The following is a 24119-nucleotide window of genomic DNA, read 5'->3' on the forward strand; positions in this document are numbered from 1 at the left end:
CGATTCAGCAAGAACATTAACACTTTAATCACACTAGGTGAGCGTGGAAGTAGTTGCCAGGAAGTACCTGACGGAAAACTACTTTTATCATATGTGAATTTTATTCCTAAAAGCCTTTTAAAAAACAGATTTAAAATTATAAGCAGAAAAGCACCCTCGAAATATAAAGTTACAGTTTTATTTAGAGGCAAAAGAACAATATCAACAGTAGGAGCCTTCCGGCTGAGAAGCTTGCCTGCTCCCTTTCAACACGGCCGTAATCATGACCGCTCACAACAATCTCTGAAAGAGTACACTGGTGCAAATCTGCAACACACCAGATTACTTTAAACTAAAAAATTCTTAACAACTCACACAGACATGTAAACTATGCACCCTGAAGAGGCATTGAAATGGTACAACAGTGAAATTATTTGCCACCGAAATTTTTTTTTCCTTTTTTAAAGGACTCCTGCGGTGGAAGGGTGGCAACCTTATAACCTAAAATGACCATTTAAATAAAGACCCATGAAATGCAGTCTTACATAAAGTGTACAAACATGCTCTACATTACATTTATACCGCCTCTCAGGATGATAGGCAAGATAAAACATATTTCTGGAATGTTGCCTTTACACCTTAAACAATAAATTCGTTAACACCGAATCCGACAAACGTGACAGAGGCAGCTATTAACGGATGGCAGACCGACAGACAGACAGAAAGACACTAACTGCCTAACAAATGCGGACGGGAGACAGACGAGGAAGCTGGGGACGAGAGACTGACCAACAAAAGAAGTAGAAGTCAACAAGTAAATGAAACAACATATCACGAGTCACTTAACTTCTAATAAACCGCGGTGTCCAGCGAAGACTTGGCGCAGCCGTCCGCTGTCAGCCGCTTCAACGGACGCAGGAAGGCGCGCCGAACTCCTGTCTCACGGCGTCGCAACTCGTACCCGCCAGACTGGTATCATAGGTTGGCTCCTGTCGCTCTCGTGCCGGCCGTGAAGCCACTACCTCGCTATACGGCACGGCCCACTGGACTCACGTGGCGCCGTCACATGCGCCGATGCTCTAGGCGGACAAGTCATCTTGTGTCCCAGTACGCGACCGACCAACCGATCGATCCAACCGCCAATGCCCATTGCCTGAGGAAACACGAGCAGACTGGCGGCCTAACACATACTAGCACTCCGAACGACGGACAGACACTGCCGCACACTAACCCGGCTGACCAACTGACCACACTCGCCGAAACTGACCTAGCCTCACTCCGACTGACTCACCGCCGATCTGATAGCGCCCCTTAAATGCACGTCAGCAGGCTACTTTTCCCCTTTCACACCAGAGGGAAACACCAAAGCTACGATTGCCACAGCGGCGCCACCGCCAGAAACGGAAGGCGACTGCTTTACACTACACGCTGCGGCGCGCTCTTCAAAACAGCAAATTTTATAATGGCTCAGGTTTGTAAACTATAACATGCCTGAAACGAACAGGCCCGTCTATAGAATACCATTGGTATGAGCCACAATGTAGACCTCGACCCTGATCCCAGTGGGCATCATCACCACATTCCCTGGTTTCAGGAGGAATGTGGCACCATTTCTCCACAGAAAACCAGGCTAACACTGAATGTGTCCTCAGCAGAGTTGAAGCCATCACATCATAAAGCCAAAGTGTGCACACACCCAACATTAATGTCCAGGAATAGGTGTCTGGGTGGTTTCGATAGTGAATACTGGTTAATTTGTGAGATCTGTGTGTAACGATCGACTTCGGCAACGGCTGGGATGGTGGCAATGACAGTGGTGCGTTTTACAGCACCTGACCTGGAGATCGTGGACGAGTCGGGCCGGTCGGCGCGCGAGCGCTACTACCAGACGGGCAGCGCCGTCGAGCTGTGGTGCCGGGTGCTGGGCGACACTCAGCCGCCGTCCCGGCGCGCCCTCTGGACCAAGGACGGCCGGCCGCTGCCGCTGGGCGCCGCCGCCGAGGACATTCCGTGAGTAGCCGAGCCAGCACGCTCTGGAAGGCCGCCCGCGACTCTGCAGCCTGTGGCGGGTGAATGTCCTGCGACTTTCAGCTGACACCTATAAGCTAAACTATTGGCCATTCAAATTGCTACACCAAAAAGCAATGCAGATGATAAACGCGTATTCGTTGGACAAATATATTATACTAGAACTGACATGTGATTACATCTTCACGCAATTTGGGTGCACAGATCCTGAGAAATCTGTATCCAGAACAACCACCTCTGGCCGTAATAACAGACTTGATACGCCTGGGCATTGAGTCAAACAGAACTCGAATGGCGTATACAGGTAGAGCTGCCCATGCAGCTTCAACACAATACCACAGTTCATCACGAGTAGCTACTGGCGTATTGTGACGAGCTACTTTCTCGGCCACCACTGACCAGACGTTTTCAGTTGGTAAGAAACCAGAAGAATGTGTTGGCCAGGGCAGCAGTTGAACATTTTCTGTATCCAGGGACGCCCGTACAGGACCTGCTACATGCGGTTGTGCACTATCCTGCTGAAATGTAGTGTTTCGCAGGGATCAAATGGAGGGTAGAGCCACGGGTCGTAACACACCTGAAATGTAACGTCCACTGTTCAAATTTCCGTCAATGCGAACAAGAGGTGATCGAGACGTGTAACCAGTGGCACCCCATACCATCACGCCGGGTGATACGTCAGTATGGCGATGTTGAATACGCGTTTCCGATGTTCGTTCACCAAGATGTCGCCAAACACGGATGCGACCATCACGATGCTGTAAACAGAACCTGGATTCATCCTAAAAATGACGTTTCGCCATTTGTCCATCCAGGTTCGTCGTTGAGTACACCATTGCATGCGCTCCTTTCTGTGATGCACAGTCAAGGCTAAGCGCAGCCATGGTCTCCGAGCTGATAGTCCATGTTGCTGTAAACGGCGTCACACTGTTCGTGCAGATGATTTTTGTCTTGCAAATGTCCCCATCTTTAGACTCAGGAATCTAGACGTGGCTGCACGATGCTTTACAGCCATGCACATAAGATGCCTGTCATGTCGACTGCTAGTGATACGAGGCCGTTGGGATCCAGCACGGCGTTTCATATTACACCCTCCCCCCCTCCCCCCGCCCTGAACTCACCGATTCAATATCCTGCTAAAAGTCATTTGATCTCGACCTACACAAGCAGCAATGTCGCGATACGATAAACCGCAATCGCGATAGGCTACAATCAAACATTTATCATAGTCGGAAACGTGGTGGTACTCATTTTTCCCCTCCTTACACGAGGCATCACAACAACATTTCACCAGGCAACGCTGGCCAACTGCTGTTTGTGTATGAGAAATCGGTTTGAAACTTAGCTCATGTCAGCACGTTGTAGGAGTCGCTACCGGCGCCAACCTTGTGTGGATGCTCTGAAACGCTAATCGTTTGCATATCACAGAATCTTCTTGCTGTCGGTTAAATTTCACGCCTGTAGCACGTCATCTTCGTAGTGTAGAAATTTTAAAGCCCGGTAGTGTAATACGTAGCATCTGACGTAAACTGATAATTGATTATCAATTACTGAAGCACAGTCGATTACGATCCCTAGCAAGTGACTCTTTGATCCGAACCTAAAGTGAAATTACATACAGTTTATTTTCATCTTAAATAACAAAATTTATTAACGACTGCAGAACAATGGTAATTGCTAGCTCCAATATTTACGACACTCTGTTTTAGGATTAACATAAGACATTCGTATTTCAAATTTTGAAAGGTTAATTCCATCACCCCATGTTTTGCTGCCATGAGTTGTGGATCTATAACAAAACACTGCAATAGGATTACAATTTCCGCGGTGACCTCATTCGGCTAGTTCCAAAATTCTTTCATATATAACAGAAAAACTTTAATGAAATTCTGAAAATGAGTCAATCGACTGTTCCCAAAAGGAACCTGGATTCAACTAATGGTATAGTATGACACGTAAGTTGTGCTCTAGTATTTGAATTAAAATGAGTGTATCTGGGAAAAACTGCTATAAATAAGATTTGTTTCTTTTTCATTGAGGAGCGGAGCAACCATAATTTATTATGTGGGCATTCTTCCTACTGCATCTCATACGCATCTTAAAGGGATGCAATGATTTCAAAATAAAATTGGCTCCTAAGGGCTTTACCATTTACGAGCCACAGTAATTTAAGAGCACTATGAGCTCTGTGTAATTGTATCTAAGAGAAACAAGAGCAGCAGGTTCACAAATCGGCGACTATGCCCTAATCATGCATATTTTGTCCATGCTCAAAATGATCGCAAGACAAAAAAAAAAAAAATGATCGGCAAATAATCTCAGAGGCGCGCTTTGTTAATAGCTGAGTCAATTTGATGGCAGAACGTGAGATGCATTCGCCACATTGCTTCTCTTTACCATGACCTCCTGAGGTCGCTGTTCCAGGTAGCTTTTCTGTAACAAATTTTACAGAAACATAAGTCGTGTAGCACTTAATAATTGCGAGGATTACATATCATTAAAAGAACATGAATATAACCCCTTTGAACATATTTAATTATAAGTAAGAATCTTATTCTGACACACAGTAAGAAACTTACATACATTTCCTATGCTCTATTCAAAAGATATAAACAAAATGGCTACATTTAGCAGAGACGGTCCAAGAATCTCGATTAAATTTAGTTTTTTATAGTCATACAACATTTCATACTTCCGATTCATTTCAGTCAGAGTTTGAGTTGTCGGATATCTTTGGTATCAATACACAGTTCATACACGTTTTATTACGTTTTTGAAAGAGAAGATAAAAAAATTCCTTAAAAAGGGAGTTCACATTCACGCAGCAAGATCGGCTTCAATTATTTTGATATTTAGAAAGAGATCGTTTTTTTTTCAAGTTGTACTTCGAGTAAAAATGATCATGTTTTACTCATACAAATCTAACTTAAGCGCATCATATGATTTAAGAACATTGAAATATTTTTCACAATATTAATATCTCCATAACATTAAAAATATTACACATTCCTAAGACAAATTTTGGCATGAGCACCAAAATGATGAGGATTCAAATCATAGTCTTTCTCAATTTCGTAAGTATTACGTTTATCTCATTTTTCTAGCGTGACAGAAAAATTGAGGAAGGAGTACTTGACTCAACGGTGATTTTACCACATAAACAAACATTACATCTAATTTAATATACAGTGTCGTCATAATTAAACTGACGGGGTTCCAAGTGCTGCTGTGTCGGCTGTATAAATCGTAGGTATAATCATTTATCGGTGTGCTCGTGGAGAATGCTGAAAAAAATAATAATAATTACGCAACTTGGTGAAAATATAACACTGTAAGCAATTTGAATTTGGTCTGGGCGCAGGAAAAGTGGCGAGGAGATCAAGTACACGATAAAGGTGGTTTAGCACCTTTATTAGGATATGTCACAAGTTACAGACATGTTCAATATGGTCTCCCGGCGCGCTGTATCTGTGACGCACCATGGTCGACAGTTGCTTGCAGCACCCTTCGCATCTGGATACATACATGATAGATCAGATAATTCAGATATTCGCACAACCAAAACTCACGTGAATTCAGGTTAAAATCAAAAATGTTGAAATGTTAGTGAGATCTTATGGGACTTAACTGATAAGGTCATCAGTCCCTATGCTTCACACTACTTAACCTAAATTATTCTAAGGCCAAACACAAATACCCATGCCCGAGGGAGAACTCGAACCTCCGCCGGAACCACCCGCACTCCATGACTGCAGCGCCTTAGACCGCTAGACTAATCCCGCGCAGCGTGAATTTAGGTCCGGGAATCTGAAAGGCTCCACATCTTCCCGTAGACTAGAGATGAAGTTTCTGTTACTGTAGTGTACTGGAAGCAATTCTTTCACCTAGCAAGCAACTTTTTGTGTCTTCCCTTCTTGCATGGAAACAGTGGTGTGCGCGGAGTTGCGTCCTTGCAAAGTTGGGATCCCGTGTTGCACAAGGAGCTCCTTATAACGTGAAGATGTCATCTCATTGAAGAAAAACAGACCGAGAATGAAGGAGTTTCTGAAACCACACCAACATAAGCTGAGAGCATGGATATTTCTGCACAACACGTGGCTGAGTAGAACCCAATACGCGACAGTTCTGTGCATTTACGACAACGTGCAGAGTGAAATGTGCCTCGTCCGTCCGAAGATTATTTCACAGCCACATGTCATCCATTTCTAAGCGTGTCAAATAATGGAGGGCAAAGTCCGGCATGTTAGCCTATCGTCGGGCTTAATTTTGGGCACGATCTGAATCTTGTGGGGATAACAGCGTAAAATGAGCCGCAAAGTTTTTCGAACTGTTGTCCAGGTATCAGCCGATTTTAGTGATACAGCGCGAGCATTGGCTGCAGAATTTGAGGGACGTTCTGTACGGTCGGCTACAGCTACAGCAACTGCCTTGGGATTGGCCGGCCTCCCTCGTCCTAATGTACCACCTAACTCAGTTGTTTCTTCAAGTTTCTTGATAATATTCTTTAGCCCATTTCTTGAATTTGGAGCTCTTTGCCACTGTTTATGTCTGCCATATTCCTGTAGTACAGCGCTGCTCTTACTGTCGTTCTGATAAAACAGTTTTAGCAGCCGGGCACAGTCTTTCTTCTCATTAGTCAGTGCTAATACTTTACACAAACAGACACTCCACAAAAGAAACCAATGCGAGTCGGCAAGGAACAACCAGCATAACCGATGACAAAACCAGAAACATTTCACTCTGTAGCTGCTCCCAGCGTCACATTTTCAATGGTGGCAGAGTGTCGAACTATTATTCTTTTAGTTTACTGCTCGAGCAGTGATTAACGGACAGGTCTACTCAGTTTCACAGTCCTGCTCTGAGACACACGGAACACTGTCAGTTTAATTATAACACTCGATACAAAGGAAAATCTCGTTTTTGTTAAATGTAGTACAATTGGAACTAGTGCTAGCTTTCGAGCAGATTAATTCTTTCATAAAGTACGTATTTATACTTTGTTTTTGCAATCTCTTAAACTGGTGGTGAGACGCATGTGTATATACAAGGTGTCCCACCCAACTCTGGCACCTCATGTAATTCCGAAATAAAACACAATGCGAAAAATGTAATTGGCCTTGGATACACCTATGTCACGGGCTCACACAATGGGCAGGATATCACACAGGACAAATGTAGACAAAGATCCCGTTCAACGTAATGTTACGTTTCTTTCACAGGCAAATGCATGCCTTTTCTACAGAAATAAAAACTAGAGGTAAAATTAGAGATGACTGACTTACTTACACTGTTCTAAGCTTTGAACCTTCTGAAATACGTAGACTTTAAAGGATGGCAACGGCGCCACAATTTTTGCCGTAGTGCGCAGAGCAAGGGCTGCCTACAGCAGACTTGAAGACAGTGCAGGCAACCCGCAATACACCGTTACAAAATTACGGCAGTAACTGTGGCACCGTTACCGTTGTTCAAAGTCAAAGTGTTCCAGAAGGTGTAATATTTAGAGCAGTGAGACGAAGTCAGCCATCACTAACTGTATCTCTGATTTTCATTTCTGCAGAGAAAAAAAATTACATGTGGTATTCAAAGCAAGTAACTTTGTGTCAAAAGTGATGTTCGTTGCATTTAAGGGTTGTGCATTCCTGCCGTTTGCCGTTTGTTCGAACCCTTGAAACAGGTGCTTCCCTGGGCAATCTAAGTTTTCACGTTTTGTTTCATTTCGGAAATATATGAGGTAAAAAAGTGAGATGGGGAACCCGTATACATATTTAAGAAAGGCCACACCGAATGTTCAGTGTGAGGTGATGCTGCGGTAGGTCGGTGAAACCTGCAACAGCAGATTGCAAAGAATTGAAAATGGACTACTAACTACATTAAAAAATAAATAATAGATCATACCAACAGGGATATCGGAAGGCAGGAGAGGTAGTCGTCCAATCACATACGAGTATCTGCAGCAACAGCCGCCAGGTTTCTTACTATGAGTAGAACAGCGTCAATCGTGCACTAGTATCATACACTCATTCTTCATTTCATTAATAAATAATATATAGAAGTGTAATTATTGACTTTTTGTTATGGGCACCACATCATCGTCATATTTAAAGAACGACGTCATTTCCACAAGGCTGTTACTTTAAACGAATACTTTATTAAGTAGTGCCGAATTTTTCCTGGAGTGTTGTTGTTCACAAGTGTACACATGGATGCTGATACAGCGTGTTTGTAAATATAAACAAAGTCTCATGTCGTACACGATTAATTAATGGGCTTTACTTCTTAATAAATATATACAAAAATCTGACTCACAGCTCTTAGAAACTAGCTGATCGTGTTTAGCGAACTACAAATTTACACTAATCGCCTGGTCGGTATGACGTAGTTCTTAGAAGTGTCACTCTTGATGAGTTTGCATTTCTCTGCATTTATCGCCTTGATTACTTCATACCGTGTGTGCAACGTGTGCCCACTCTCTAAATTACCAATAATTCTTTTTCAATACCCACCATTTCGTCTGTAACGTGTGCTACTTGTCTTGGTTAAGCATACTCGAGCTACTCTCTGTTCCATTACACTACCTAGTGATGAAACGTGTAGTACAATGTTATAAAAGTAGAATAACGTACAATTGTCGTTTAGAATAATAGTACGTCATTAGCAGAAAGAATCTTAAGCCGTATGCTCACGGACATTGTACGTGTTTCTGGAATACCTCGATTCACTAAAAAGACCTTTCTTCTTAATTATATGCCTCTCTCTAAAATTTACACAATTTTTTTAGTAAATATGAAGCAGAGATGTGTGTTTCAGGAAGCTAGAAAGTTCTTACGATTTCCAGGCATGGCAAATGATCAACGGCTTCACAAAGCCTAACAGAAGGGATATAAAAACACGAAAGGATACAAACAGGAAAGGCAATAATTTCAAAAAGTAATCCTACCCATATATTGGCACAAGCATGTATGTAACACTTTAGTACAAAGATAGTGAAATGATCAGATGTTGAGGGGAAAGTGAAAAAACATTCAAATAGGGAAGAATAAGCTTTTGTTAGGCATAATAAATATCATAGAGAAATTAATTGGTAATTTTAGGGTTAAAACGGTACAAGAAGAGAATAGTTGTTGAGGAATTTACTTTGCCTGAATAAGATGTTCAGGAAGTAGTAATTTACTTACAGTGACACAGTAAAGTAAATACAAAAACGATGCTAAAGGTAACAATATAATTCTGATTCATATGCGTTAGGTATAAGAGAAGACGGTGAAATGGAAATTATATGAGGACAGTAAGGAATGGATGAAACATATTTAACGAACTTAATAAATGAGGATACCTCGAGGATTGAACACTGTATAGTTGTGTATGCAGTATGCGCTATAGCTGCCGGCCGCGGTAGCCGTGCGGTTCTGGCGCTGCAGTCCGGAGCCGTGGGGCTGCTACGGTCGCAGGTTCGACTCCTGCCTCGGGCATGGGTGTGTGTGATGTCCTTAGGTTAGTTAGGTTTAAGTAGTTCTAAGTTCTAGGGGACTTATGACCTCATATGTTGAGTCCCATACTGCTCAGAGCCATCTGAACCCCATTTGAACCCATAGCTTCTATGCCAGTTTAGATTAATAAACAATAGTATCTCAACTTTACACAATTATATTCAGTTACTTTTCTCCATTATCACATTTTCTTTACGCTACCATTCAATAAGTTGGTTTTGTCACGAGTCCACTTCGTGTCGTTTGTTAGTTTTATTTATTTTATTAGTTAATCATTAATTATATTACAGTGACATAGGTTTTAATGAGTAATATACGTGAAACAGAAGCTATTGTCTGAAGAAAACTTGGTTAACTTTTATTGCGTTCATCTCAGTTGCTTGAATATACAGTTTGATGCTGCAGTGGTTATCTGTTTAGGTTTGACTCGCCCATACCCAAACCATATTCCTCTCTGCGAGCAACGAAATCTTTCATTGAAAAGATAACCTATGTGTGTTTATTGATACACCTGAAAGGAAGCCAAACAACAGTTATGACTATGATACATAACAAGGTGTGTGGTTTGACAGAGAGCGAGTAAGCCTGAAAGCGGTAATCAACGTAGCAAAAAATTATATATCCATGCAACTGAGACGGACAAAATGCTCTCTCCAATACCAAAATGCCTGCCTCCGTCGGCCAGAGTCCGTGGACCGGACAACAGCATTTACTGACACGACCAGTGATCTGGTGTAACACTTGATGTGTTTTATCGGATCAGGGAACACTCTTTCATTGATCCACGGAACAATCGCGACGATTCCGTGCCCGCGATGTCGTTGCATCAACTTGGGAGTACTCAGGGGTATTCTGCTGCGGAAGCTCAAGTTCAACGTTTGTTTCCTGCACCTGCGTTGTGCTCAGTCGCCAGACGTACTACAGATCGCAGCATATCATGATGCACAGAGCGAGCAATCCTCCCAAGTCCACACTGTGTGATGTGGCGTGTACATTTTAATACCCTGTCGCCTACTGGTGGTTCAGTGACTTTCTGTACGTACTTAGGACAGTAGCACGCAAACTGTCGAATACATTTTTTGGTTTCCGAGATGCTTGTTCTCAGGATCCGGGCCACAGCCCTCTGCTGAATCTTGCTTGTCGCTTGTAATGTTCAATTTTCCTATTTTTAACATTTGTCGTCGCTAGAACAGTTCGTCATTTATCTCTGCTCTGCTTATATACTCTAAGTATCACGCCTGGTGTCCACGACACCACACTGGAACCTTCAGACACGTGGTTGTCCCTGATAGTAATATCTTGCTCCAGTAGTGAACATCGTTGATTAACTGAAAAAATGTTCAAATGTGGGTGAAATGTTATGGGACTTAACTGCTTAGGTCATCAGTCCCTAATCTTACACTCTACTGAACCTAAAATATCGTAAGGACAAACACATACACCCATGTACGAGAAATGACTCGAACGTCCGACGGGACCAGCCGCACAGTACATGACTGCAGCGCCATAGACCGATCTGCTAATCCCGCGCTGCCGTTGATTAACTGTAAGGCGGGAAATATTCTTACAGTCTCATCGCATTCAGGGTCCCCCTGGATAGGTCAGGCGTGCACTACACGCAGGAAGCGGCTACAAGTGTAGCTGAGTACATGTGGAGTGCACCTATGGGTTTTTTACATTAGAGAATTCGCTCCCTAGGCCCGACAAGACGCCTCCTGAGACGCGACAAGGTAGCAGTAGGCAAAACGCAACAGGGAATGACAATATTAATGTGGTAATAGTAAACTGCAGGAGCGTCTATAGCAGGCTCGTCCAAACTGTGCCCTGGGGCAGTAGCGGCCAGCGCCCCGGGCGAAATCGTATGTTGTCGCAGTGGGTAGCGTTCATCTCACGCTACGTGAGGAGAACCCCACGTCATAGTGACGTAACACTACGTCATCGTGACGTAAATAACCTAAATCGACTTCAATAGTATGTAAACCGATCGTTGCGGTTGTACCGATAACGTTAAAGCTAAATGTAAATACATGTGTACAAACGAAGTGACAGGAGTTATATGTTACGCTCATCTCAGTTGAATTAATTATTAAGCTGTAATCCCAACAATTTGGGATGGTATTATGTGTTTCAGGAACTTAATGAATGTCTGTACAAAGGAACCATAACGAAAGCTTTTGATCAATTTTTTTTAAAAATCCGATGAATCGTGCATAAATCGTGTGGATAGAAACGTGAAATACGGAGAAATTAAAGTGTTTCCTATTTTTATAAAAGCCAATGAATTGTACATAATTCATGCGGGCAGAAACGTTATACTGAGAAACTGAAATTCGAAGTAATTCCGAATGTTGCTGGAAATATTAAACCATCTAGGTCGATTTAATTTTGCCTTCATGTTGTAAATCAACTAAGAACAATGAACAGTGCAGATGCGACACGCACACAGCAGTCGATGAATACAGAATGCACACATTAGTCGATAGGACAACTCGTGAAACTCATGATGACGCGTGCCTACGTCACGTTGATGTACAGCTCTCCTCACCTAGCGTGAAATGAATGCTACTCGTGGCCGAGCGGTGTCGCTTAGCTGGCCGTGCGGACCGCCCGACCGCCCGCCGCGCCTCTCGACCTTATAACTTTAGAAGACACATCCACGGGTTTGGATATTTTTCTGGCCGTGGAAAACGTGTTAGAGTCAATGGATTTAAAAAGGGAACGCCTGACCAGTGTAACAACGGATGGAATCCCAGCGCTACGAGGGATACGATCTGGATTCCTGCGTTACGTCAGGTCAAAAATGGCTGAAGTCGGCTGTTCCTTATTCTTGGCAGCCCATTGTCTAATATACCAGGAGGCACTTTGTGCGAAGATTGTCATCATAAAAAATGTTATGGGAACAGTTCTTCGAACGGTTAATTATCTTCGATCGCATGGACTCACACATCTCCAATTTAAAGAATTCTGGCTGACATCGAAACGGAATACCCGGACATCCACTACCACACCGAAGTAAGATGACTGAGCACAGGAAAGGTGCTACATTGGTTTTTCTCCTTGACGGGTGAAATAAGTAACTTTTTCAAACGAAAGGATGTCCAGAAGAATAACTTTGTGATCCTAAGTGGGTGGCGAATTTGGCTTTTCTGACTGATCTTACTGGTCATTTAAATACTTTGAGCATTTCACTCCTAGGCGAAAATCACACTGCTGCTGATTTAGTGCAGAGGATGCAAACGTAAAAAAAATTATTTTGTGGGGAAAACTGTTGCGCCAGAAGAATTATGGACACTTTCCCGCACAAGACAGTGTTAAAAAAGATGTGGAGTTTTCATATTATGTTCCAATCATTTGCGAATTACAAAAACAGTTTGAAAACTGATTTTTGGAATCAAGTGAGCTTCAACCGGCCTTAGATATATTTGTTCGCCCGTTTTCCCTTCGGGCAGAGGACGTCTCACAAGTGCTTCAATTAGAGCTGATTGGCCTGCAGTGCGATATCCGCCTGAAGAATCGCTTTCTATATGTGTAAAACATTGGATGACTTTTACAGATGTCTTCCACGAGAGAAATATCCTCTTTTTCACAAACACGAGACCGAATTTCTCTCAATGTTTGGTTCTACGTATATTTGTGACCGCTTTTTCTCTCTTTTAAAGCTTGCTGAAACTAAGAACAGTTCATTACCTGGCGATAAAAATTTGAATAATTCTTTGAGGTTAGCCGTCTCTCGGAATATTGTACTAAACCTAGACAAAATCGTTTCCTCGAAAAAGTGTTAAATGTTAATTGTCTTCTTTGACAATGTTGACAGTAAGAATTAAAGAGCTTTATAAGCTCAGTTCTATTTTTAATAATTTTTTTAACTTGGTCAGCTAAAATTATTACTTACTAAACAGCAAAATAAGGATCCGAGTCCTAAACTCTGAAAAGGGATACAAAAATCTGTAGCACGACGTATAACAAAAGATATTTACTTGTAACTACTAACAGTAAGAATGAGACGCTATATCCCTCAGATAAAACCTTTTCTAAAATAGAATATTTTGTTTACGTTGGATCAGATCGCGGGACAATCCAGCGAAGAGCAGTGCTATGCAATCTCACTCGCTTCGCAACTATCTCTCTCTCTCTCTCTCTCTCGCTTCTATTCCGACACTAGCGACACACGGTCGTGTACGGGGCGCTGAAATATACTGCCTTGCGCCCGCTAAGCGCGGGCGCGTCCGCCGGATGCAATTCTTGGATGAGCCTGTTCTATAGAAAGGTCTCAGAACTGCTCTCATTAATAAACGGTCACAATGCCCACATAGTACTAGAGACGGAAAGTTGGCTGAAACCAGATGTAAACAGTAATGAAATTCTAAAAGCAGATTGGAATGTATACCGCAGAGACAGGCTGAACAGTAAAGGGGGAGGCGTGTTTATAGCGATAAAAAGTGCAATAGTATCGAAGCAAATTGACGGAGATCCGAAATGTGAAATATTTGGGTGAAGGTCACGGTTAAAGCAGGCTCCAACATAGTAATTGGATGTCTCTATAGGCCCCCTGGCTCAGCAGCTGTTGAGGCAGAGCACCTGAAGGAAAATTTGGAAAATATTTCGAGTAGATTTCCCGACCATGTTATAGATTTGGGTGGAGTTTTTAGTTTACCATATATAGGCTGGGAGTCTCAAACATTTATAATGGGTGGCAGGGACAAAAAATCCAGTGAGATTTTTTTAAGTACATTATCTGAAAACTACGTTGAGCAGTTAAACAGAGAACCGACTCTCGGCAATAACATATTATAACTTCTGGTGACGAACAGACCCGAACTATTTGAAACAGTTAACGCAGACCAGGGAATTAGCGATCATAAAGCGGTTACTGTATCGATGATTTTAGCCGTAAGTAGAAATATTAAAAAAGGTGGGAAGATATTTCTGTTTAGCAAAAGTGATAGAAAGCAGATTTGAGAGTACTTGACAGCTCAACACAGAAGCTTTATTCAAGTGCAGATATTGTTGAGGATCAGTGGACAAAGTTCAAAACCGTTGTACAATATGCGTTAGATGAGTATGTGCCAAGCAAGATCGTAAGAGATTGAAAAGAGCCACCGTGGTGCAACAACGGAGTTAGAAAACTGCTGCGGAAGCAATGGGAACTTCACAGCAAATATAAACATAGCCAAAGCCTTGCAGACAAACAAAAATTACACGAAGCAAAATGTAGTGTGCGGAGGGCTATGCGCGGGGCGTTCAATGAATTCGAAAGTAAAGTTCTTTGTACTGACTTGGCAGAAAACCCTGAGAAATTTTGGTCCTATGTCAAAGCGGTAGGTGGATCAAAACAAAATGTCCAGGCACTCTGTGACCAAAATGGTACTGAAACAGAGGGTTAGAGACTAAAGGCCGAAATACTAAATGTCTTTTTTCAAAGCTGTTTCACTGAGGAAGACTGCATTTAGTTCCTCCTCTAGATTGTAGCCTAGATGACAAAATGGTAGATACTGAAATCGATGACAAAGGGATAGAAAAACAATTAAAATCGCTCAAAAGAGGAAAGGCCGCTGGGCTAATGGGATACCAGTTCGATTTTACTCAGAGTATGCGAAAGAACTTGCCCCCCTTCTTGCAGCGGTGTACCGTAGGTCTCTAGAAGAGCGTAGTATTCCAAAGGATTGGAAAAGGGTAGGGGTCATCCTCGTGTTCAATAAGGGACGTCGAACAGATGTGCAGAACTATAGACCTATATCTCTAACGTCGATCATTTGTAGAGGTTTGGAACACGTATTATGTTCGAGTATGATGACTTTTCTGGAGACTAGAAATTTTGCCTATAGGAATCAACAAGGGTTTGGAAAAAGACGATCGTGTGAAACCCAGCTCACTCTATTCGTCAACGAGACTCAGAGGGCCATAGACACGGGTTCCCAGGTACATGCCGTGTTTCTTGACTTCCGAAAGGCGTTCGATACAGTTCGCCACAGTCGTTTAACGAACGAAGTAAGAGAATATGGACTATCAGACCTATTGTGTGATTGCATTGAAGAGTTCCTAGATAACAGAACGCAGCATGTGACTTACAATGGAGAGAAGTCTTCCGAAGTAAGTGTGTTTTCAGGTGTGCCGCAGGGGAGTGTCGTAGGACCGTTGCTGTTCACAATAAATATAAACGACCTTATGGAGGCTTTTTGCGTATGATGCTGTAGTATATCGAGAGGTTGTAACAATGTAAAATTGTACTGAAATGCAGGAGGATCTGCAAAGAATTGTCGCATGGTGCAGGGAATGGCAATGGATCTCAGTGTAGACAAGTGTAATGTGCTGCGAATAGACAGAAAGGAAGATCCTTTATCATTTACCTCCAAGATAGCAGGTCAGCAACTGGAAGCAGTTAATTCCATAAATTATCTAGGAGTAGTCATTAGGAGTGGTTTAAAATGGTATGACTATATAAAGTTAATTGTCGGTAAAGCAGATGACTGAATGAGATTCATTGGAAGAATCCTAAGGAAATGCAGTCCGAAAACAAAGGAAGTAGATTACAATAAATGGTTCAAATGGCTCTGAGCCCAATGGGACTTAGATATCTGAGGTCATCAGTCCCCTAGAACTTAGAACTACTTAAACCTAACTAACCGAAGGACATCGCACACATCCATGCCCGTGGCAGGATTCGAACCTGTGACCGTAGCGGTCACGGGGTTCCAGACTGAAGCGCTTAGAACAGCTCGGACACATTGGCGGGGGAAGTAGGTTACAGTACACTTGTTCGCCCACTGCTTGAATACTGCTCAGCGGTGTGCGATCACCACCAGATAGGGTTGATAGAAGAAACAGAAAAGATACAACGGAGAGCAGCGTGCTTCGTTACAGGATCATTTAGTGATCGCGTAAGCGTTACGGAGATGGTAGATATACTCCAGTAGATGCATGCAAGAGAGACCCTCATGAGCTCGCTACGGGCTTTTGTTGAAGTTTCGAGAACAAACCCTCACCGAGGAGTCAAGCAGTATATTGCTCCCTCCTACGTATATCTCACGAAGAGATCATGAGGATATAATCAGAGATTAGAGCCCACACAGAGGCATACCGACAACCTTTCTTTCCACGAACAATACGAGACTGGAATAGAAGGGAGAACCGATACAGGTACTCATGGTTCCCTCCAACACTCACGGTCAGGCGGCTTGCGGAGTATGGCTGTAGATGTAGAAACAGGAGGAAACCGATGTCGAAATGTTAGAGTTTGACAGATTTCTAATGAGGTGCGAAAGAAAGTCGATATAAGCATGTCATACACTTCAGCAAGTGCTGCAATGATGGAGAAGCGCAGTTTACGGAAAAGAAGATTTCTAAAATAGTGTTATTATCATTATACCGAAGATGACAAGGACAGTTGAAAGTGAGAATTTTTGCTGCAGTTACCCCGTTGCTGACTCATGATACTGTTTAGCTTTCTCGCTTGGTTCAGTTATAAACGCACTGACCGCACGACTGTCAATGAGCCACTCTCCAATACAGTCTTCCGTGTTCACAAACCTACGGCAGTTGCTAACACAAACCCTGAAGTGGCACATTGTAGGTTGCTAGCGCAGAAAAATGCCATAGGGAGATAGGGAGGACTGCAGAGCAACCAATAACAAATGGAGCCTGTGAGCCAGTCAGTACGTCTTACTCATACCCTGTTAGCGTAACTGAAAAAGATTCATGTGGAAATTTTGGCGACCGTGTTGTTTTCCCGCCAGGCTCGCAGTATTCGGTAATTCCGAATTTGCAAGTCAACATTCCGTACAGAAAATAATTCGTTTCATCAAAATAATCCAGGATGAGTCATTACCGTCAGACAAACATTCAGAGCTGATAAATCTTAAACGGTAACCTGAATCAGAAACGTCAGTCGCGAAATAACACGCGTTAAAGTAGCGTGACGAGAGAGACGCCACGAGAAAGGAGGCTGAACGTGAGGAAGCTCAAATTTTTCAATATTTGATATCCCTACGCGCTCCGCCCATGCCTATAGGTGTCATATATGATAGAGCGTATTGATTTTAAAAAGTAAACAAACGGTAGACTGTACTGTCCATCAGTTTCCACTATAATGGAAGCTTGACGTATCGGGCATCTACTGTGCTTGGTATCAGTCCCGGTCGTGGAGATACTGACAATTATTCGCTCAACTACATCCGGTAGGCATTCACGACGTGATTTCTAAAGGTCCTATATACAGCTGCACCCGGGAAAGGATTACCGAACCATCGGATTGCCACTGCCAGCGGCAAATAGTAAAATGACCCGCCTCTCTTCGGAAAGGGGTACGATTACATCAGAGCTATTCAGCTGCTCAAAGGACAGCTACCAAAGGCTTCAATGGAAGCCAACATGCCAGCGGTTCAGGTCGTGACTGTAGGGAAACGGTGGAACATTTCTTGCAGCAGCATCCGGTGAGTCAGACAGTGCGAACGGATAGAGGGGAACAAATAATAACCTTACGGTATAGTGCTTTGCCCAATAAATATTATGCAGATACTATGCACTCCCTAATATTACCATCTCACAATAAGTACTGTCTGGATTTCAAAATGTCACCGGTCTCATAGAACCTGACGAAGCGATAGGTGTGGTGGTACTCTTAGTACAACGTAGAAAAAAATAAGGCAAATAATGTGCTGAGGAAACGTTTACAAGCCATGGAGTAAACATGAACATGAGGAGTAGGTAGTATAGTTACAGTAATGGAAGAAGGGTCAGCCTAAAAAGGCTCACGAGATGGAAATGTGAAATATGTGTGCCTTTTCAGGAAGATAAATTACGAGGAACCGCATGATAATAATTGCAACACTACATCATTATTTCCTTTATTTGGATGAACTCTTAAACACAATGTTTCTTTTACACAGTGTGTTCAGTGCGACTTATGTCGGTGTTTTCAAGTTATCGTAAAGAAGGACGAACATTAAAGAAGTTAACAACTATTCATATAGTCATTATTACATCATGGATAGAATTTCAAGGATTATTATTACATTTTCTGATTTGAATATTGTCGGCAATGTCTTCTTTGATCACTCCTTTCTACCTTTCCGGTACTTTTTCATTCTTTCCCCATTTTGTTCCCTTCCTTCTTCTGTCAGTACTGCACCTGTCTCTTTATTTGCTTTCGCCGCGAAGCCCATGAATCCTTTCACTTTTGCTTTGAATGTTATCTTTTCCCTATTTCTTCCTCAATTATTTCCATTCCCCTCAAGTGTACATTAACTTCCTTCACATACGCCGCTGATGTTTTTCATATCTCTCAAAAAAGTTAAAATTTCTTTTTGTTATTCCTTCTTTATCCGACCCTTTCAGGTGTCCATACGATACTGCTCCTCACCTCCCCATTACGTTTGATATTCATTTAATTTTTTAATGATTCTGAATTTAATATCCATTTCCCCATGTCCTATCGTCCCGAGATTTTATTGATTGTTTTCATTTCCTCCTTTTCCAGTTCTGCGAATTGTTTGTATTTTTAACGAAATATATTCTTAAGTATAAAGGCATTCTAGTCTAATGACAGTGTTGTAGTGTCGAAGTTTTCCATTTATGGATAAAGATTTCTTGTTACACATCTTTTGCCATATGTCATATACTCCAGTTTTTCACCGATATACATAGGCCCGCTTTTGAAGCTCTCTCTTCAGGTGAGGTACCAGCATTCCTGCTTCTTCTTTAGATTCAGGGTAAGATGAGAAGATCGCGTGTAGAACTGAAAAACATCAATTCTCTCATTATCCCACTTTTTTCTCAATTGTGATATTAAATTTCGTCATTCTTGTTGATTTTCCTCAATTTCCAGATTAACTATTCTAGTACATAATTGAACGCCAGTCAGGACAATCCATTTACTGGTCTTATACCAATTTTGATCTCAACAGCCGTGGACGTTTCACCTAAAATTATAATTTAGCATTTTGTGCCTGTTAGTGAGTCTTTCGTGGTTGCTACTGATTTGTTGACAGCTCCAGACTGATTAAAATGTTGAATAATGTTTCCTTGTCAATCGAAACACATATTTTTCTGAAGTCCACAATTGCTTATCTTTAAAAGCCACAAAGGATCTTCGCAACAGAATTATTGTAAGAATGTGCGTACAATCCTTAGGTGATTATAAAAATGTGTACTTGAAGACCAAATTAATTTTGAAACCGTATTCAAATGTAGTTCTTTATTCACCTGTTGTTTGCATTCTCCAGCAGAGACGGACTAGCAGCGAACATGTTGCCACTTTTCAGCCTCTGAATGAAGGAAAATGCATGAAAATAAAACGTTATGGATAAAGAGGATGACGAAAATTTTTATGACATATTGATGATATGTCTTGTAAACTGTAAGGATTATGGTCCTGTGGGCTTTGGTAACATTATGAGGTTAGACGAAGGTGGGATTGGAAATGAGATGGTAACATAATGGTGAGGACGCAATGTGTGAGTAAAAGGAGGCAGCAACTTTAGGAGCTGGTAGCGACAGCAGTCGCGGTGCGGCGACGCTGCTCGCCGCTGGTTCCTAGTCGGCAGCGCAGTGCAGTGAGGCATCGTTGTTTTTTGTGTTTTGACGCAGGGAGGGCGAGTCGCTGAGCCGGCTGCGGCTGCCTTTCGCCGACAAGAGCCACTCGGGAGAGTACACGTGCTCGCTGGGACACGGCTCCGACGCCAGCGTCCACGTCCACGTCCTCAACGGTGAGTGGAGCGCCGCCGCCGCCGCTGCCGCTGCACTGCTCAGCACTCAGTCCTGCAGCCGTGTCACCGCTCTGCTGCTCCCACCCACCCACATCCCCCATCCACCGCCACAGCAGTCCGCCTTCGCGGCCCTCAGGAAGCGTCGCTGGAGCGGAATAGCGAGGTCATGACTTCGACTCCCACCTTGGGCATACCTAACCGTACTCTATATGGATTTACCGTAAGGGTAGTTAGGGAGGGGGGTACCTTCTGCACAAAGACGAAAGGCCAAATAACATAAAGGCAAATTTATGGGTAATTAATGCGTACTAATGTAACTCTGCTCTTATATCGCCAGTCTTTCGGTTGGTTGGAAGACCTTGACATCGATCTCTGAGGGGCATTAAATAAGTGTTGCAACACATTTCATCATCTGGCTGTGGGTTGGTTTTATTCAGGATTCCAGTACACGATATTTTTATCCGTTTAGTACGACGCTCTTAGGCCACCCCACTGGGAAAGCCTGTGTGCCCGCATGGTACCACACAAAAGGCTGAAGCCAGACCCAACGCCTTGCTGCATCAATAAACTCCCCGAGTACTGCTTCCAGCAGACTGCATCCTTTATTGGGTCACACATACGGACTTCGAAGAGTGTGAAATCTGGGCTGTTGGTTTGTGAACTCCTCTCGAGTTCACAGGCTTCTTTCAGGCCTTGCATCATCATGGGCGAGAACCTAATTTTCATTTTTGTGTCGACTAACACTCTGAAGTCAAACAGTGCTGGAGTCAAAGCTATGTACGGCCTGTAGACACGCCGAAGATCGGACAAATTTGCGGGACATTGTTGGCAAGATAGAATATGCCTCGCGCAACAACTCACTTTGCTTTTGTTCGCTTCCAGGTCTCCGTAGACATTCTCCAAGTCCTTAAGAGTATCCGTGAGGACCCGGTTTTTTGCCAAAAAGATCAATGACAGCTCTCTGCTCGCGATGCAGCGGAATTATGACTCCTATTTGAAAGCTTTCACAGCGCCGCCACCTATCGGAACATCATGAAACTATAGTGGAGTAAGCGGGAATGTTCTCGAGATAACTTTCCTTGTAATGTTTCTTCTAGGCCATTTACAAGAAACTTGTTGTTACCATACAATATGACCAGTGGCAAAGACTTCTGTTTTAACAGCCACGGTAGTGTGGCTACTTGTGTGAGCTTAACAATTCACCTGAGAGTTGCATGTGGACATGTTCAACGTCTGAACTCCGTCGAGAGAACTATAACTGTTCACCATGTGCCTTCTTATGTTTATGTCGCTCTTGCAGAAGATAACACATGGTCATAATTCTGTTTTTAGCATTATGAGAAATATGCACGCTTACTTTTTCAGTAATGAGTACGTAGGTTCTCTTAAGGAATCCCATTAGTTTCTTCTACATTGCTATTCTTGACACATTACTGGTCATAGTAAACCACACAGTTTAATCATGCTTTATCATAAATACATATGCTTAGCACTGAACGCACTTCTACTCAGATTACAAACTTTCTATAAGAGAGACTTCGAACTAGACGTGGAGACCCTGTCTGCTAGCGAATAGTCACGCTTCAGCTTCCCATCACAACGCATTAGGGTACCCAGGAGCTGTATTTGAGACATACTGCACTGAATTACGCCTCATCCCAGGCCAATTAGTCATAAATGTTAAACCACAATACTTGTCTTACTGGCCCAACTATTTCTGTGTATGATTGCTTTTCAGTAATCTTTTGCAGGACATCCCAGTTAGTCGTTTATCTGATCACTTCATCTTTAAGAGGGATATCCAGCAGGATATGTCAAGTGGTTTAATAGCTACCATTGCATTTTTCGCCATTAACCATGTTTCAAGACCATAAATTTCTTCACTCCCAGTATAGATCTTTACAGCATTTTACTCATTAAGGTATATATGCTATTAGAACAACTATTTTTTTATTTGTCTTATATTCATAGACACTAATTTTGGTTCTCTAATTTCTCTGTTGTATGTGCTCTTTCCTTCTTCCGTCTTCTGTTATTTTACTTGTTAAATATTGGTACGACAGTATCTGTTTTATTTTGTTACAACTATTGTTAATGTGCTCTTCTTCTTATTCATTGGAGCTCACAAGTATTTCTACCTTTTCTGAGTTAATTTCCGGTTTTTACTCCTCCTTTAATGCTGTATCCATAACTCTTTGAGAATTCCTTTCATTTAGAGATTTCAAAGTCATGTCATTCACAATCCTAAGAATATTCTCTAAATAAATGACTACACATATCGTTAGACGAATCTTCAGCCACTGACGGTGAGGCATTTATCGTGGTACAGTCAAGTCGCTTTTGTATTTGATGTTCAGGATATGCGTTTTGTTATGCCATTCTCACGCAGGCTATAGAAGAATCAATTAGTACCCAAAAATAAGCAAATACATTTATAACAGGGCCAAGAATGAGAATGCATAAATAAATATAGCATTCTTATTACACGCAGGCAATAAAGGGAGCAAACTCATTGTTGTGTCATTTACTGAACTCCAGTAGGCCGTGTAAACGAAACAACCTGTGACTGACTAGCAACAGTGTGTGTGGCTATGTATGATTAAGCTCTTCCCTCCTTACTTATGGAGAACATAAATTTAACAAAGAACGATAATACAGCACAATAAATATGTACTGTACGCACATACACAGGGACGCAACCTGCAACGCCTTTAGAAAACACAGCTTAGATTTTTATAATCATGCCACATGCATGCTATTAGCCCTAGAGAAAAAATGAACAGGCCTTTTTGTGGGATATTTTGCTGCAATCAGATTTTGTACTTCGATAGGTTTTCGGTGGAGGCCACGCGTTCCGAGTTATTCAAGAGCCACGGGTTTGGAGGTAATTATTGTACGTTTTCTTGAATCATTAAAAAACGCAGCCTCTAGCAAAAACGTATCCCAGTGCAGAGTTTAACTACATTAAATTTCCTACAAGAATGTTCCGCTCATTTTTCTGTAGGACAAACCGTTTGCACGTGGTGAGCGAGAGAATACAAAAGTCTCGCGCATGGTATTTTTATGCGTCGCCGGTTGAATAAAATTCTCACCCCATATATATTTTTTACTGAAACAGTTCAGAATTATGAAAATTTTATAATAAATTTTGTGGATACTAATTTGACTGCATTACATAAACAAAGATGTCACATGTTCATCTGCTCATCATGATAACGATAGTCGATATTGTCTCTAGCAAAGATGAATGCTGTCAACTGTCACACTATATCATTGGCTACGGCGGTTGAGGAGGAATATATATATATAGAGTGGGAATACCATACTGCGGATGTGGCCAATATCATACGGAAGTAGCCAGATGAAGCTGCTTTGAAACTGATGTTTACTTATTGCGCTATGATGTAAACTTCACAGGTCTATCTTATGTGACTATATGGTCCAGTATTTACAAGTCCCTCGTAAGTTCGTTAGCGTGCGAGTGTGTTAACGGTCGGTCTGTTGAATATATACAAAGTCTGAGAAATTTAACTTGAAGATAAAACAGTGAGCAAATTTTATACTTATTTTAGAGTGGTCACAATAGGAAACTGTAGCATCAGTGGCTTTGACGCAGAGAATGAATATATATGGTTAGTATTTTACTTTCGCTAATACCAAAGTTTCGTAGAAATATTGGAACACGTGAGGCAATACTGACTTTACGACTTATCTTAGAAGAAAGATTAAGGAAAGGCAAACTTACGTTTCTAGCATTTGTAGACTTAGAGAAAGCTTTTGACAGTGTTGACTGGAATACTCTCTTTCTAATTCTGAAGGTGGCAGGGGTAAAATACAGAGAGCGAAAGGCTATTTACAATTTGTACAGAAACCAGATGGCAGTTATAAGAGTCGAGGGGCATGAAAGGGAAGCACGGGTTGG

At 42.2% G+C, this 24119-nt stretch overlaps 1 protein-coding gene across 2 annotated transcripts in view; it reads left to right on the top strand.

Annotated features, from left to right (window-relative positions):
• Window positions 1-24119, top strand: part of LOC126282013 (zwei Ig domain protein zig-8-like) — a 1268067-nt gene that overhangs the window by 1235091 nt on the left and 8857 nt on the right. For both annotated transcript variants that reach the window (XM_049981405.1, XM_049981404.1), the window contains 2 exons: window positions 1809-1989; window positions 20079-20197. In XM_049981405.1, the coding sequence (XP_049837362.1) occupies window positions 1809-1989; window positions 20079-20197 (300 nt within the window). The remainder of the gene's footprint in view (window positions 1-1808; window positions 1990-20078; window positions 20198-24119) is intronic.

Source organism: Schistocerca gregaria, chromosome 7, assembly GCF_023897955.1.
Source record: "Schistocerca gregaria isolate iqSchGreg1 chromosome 7, iqSchGreg1.2, whole genome shotgun sequence".
NCBI lineage: Eukaryota > Metazoa > Arthropoda > Insecta > Orthoptera > Acrididae > Schistocerca > Schistocerca gregaria.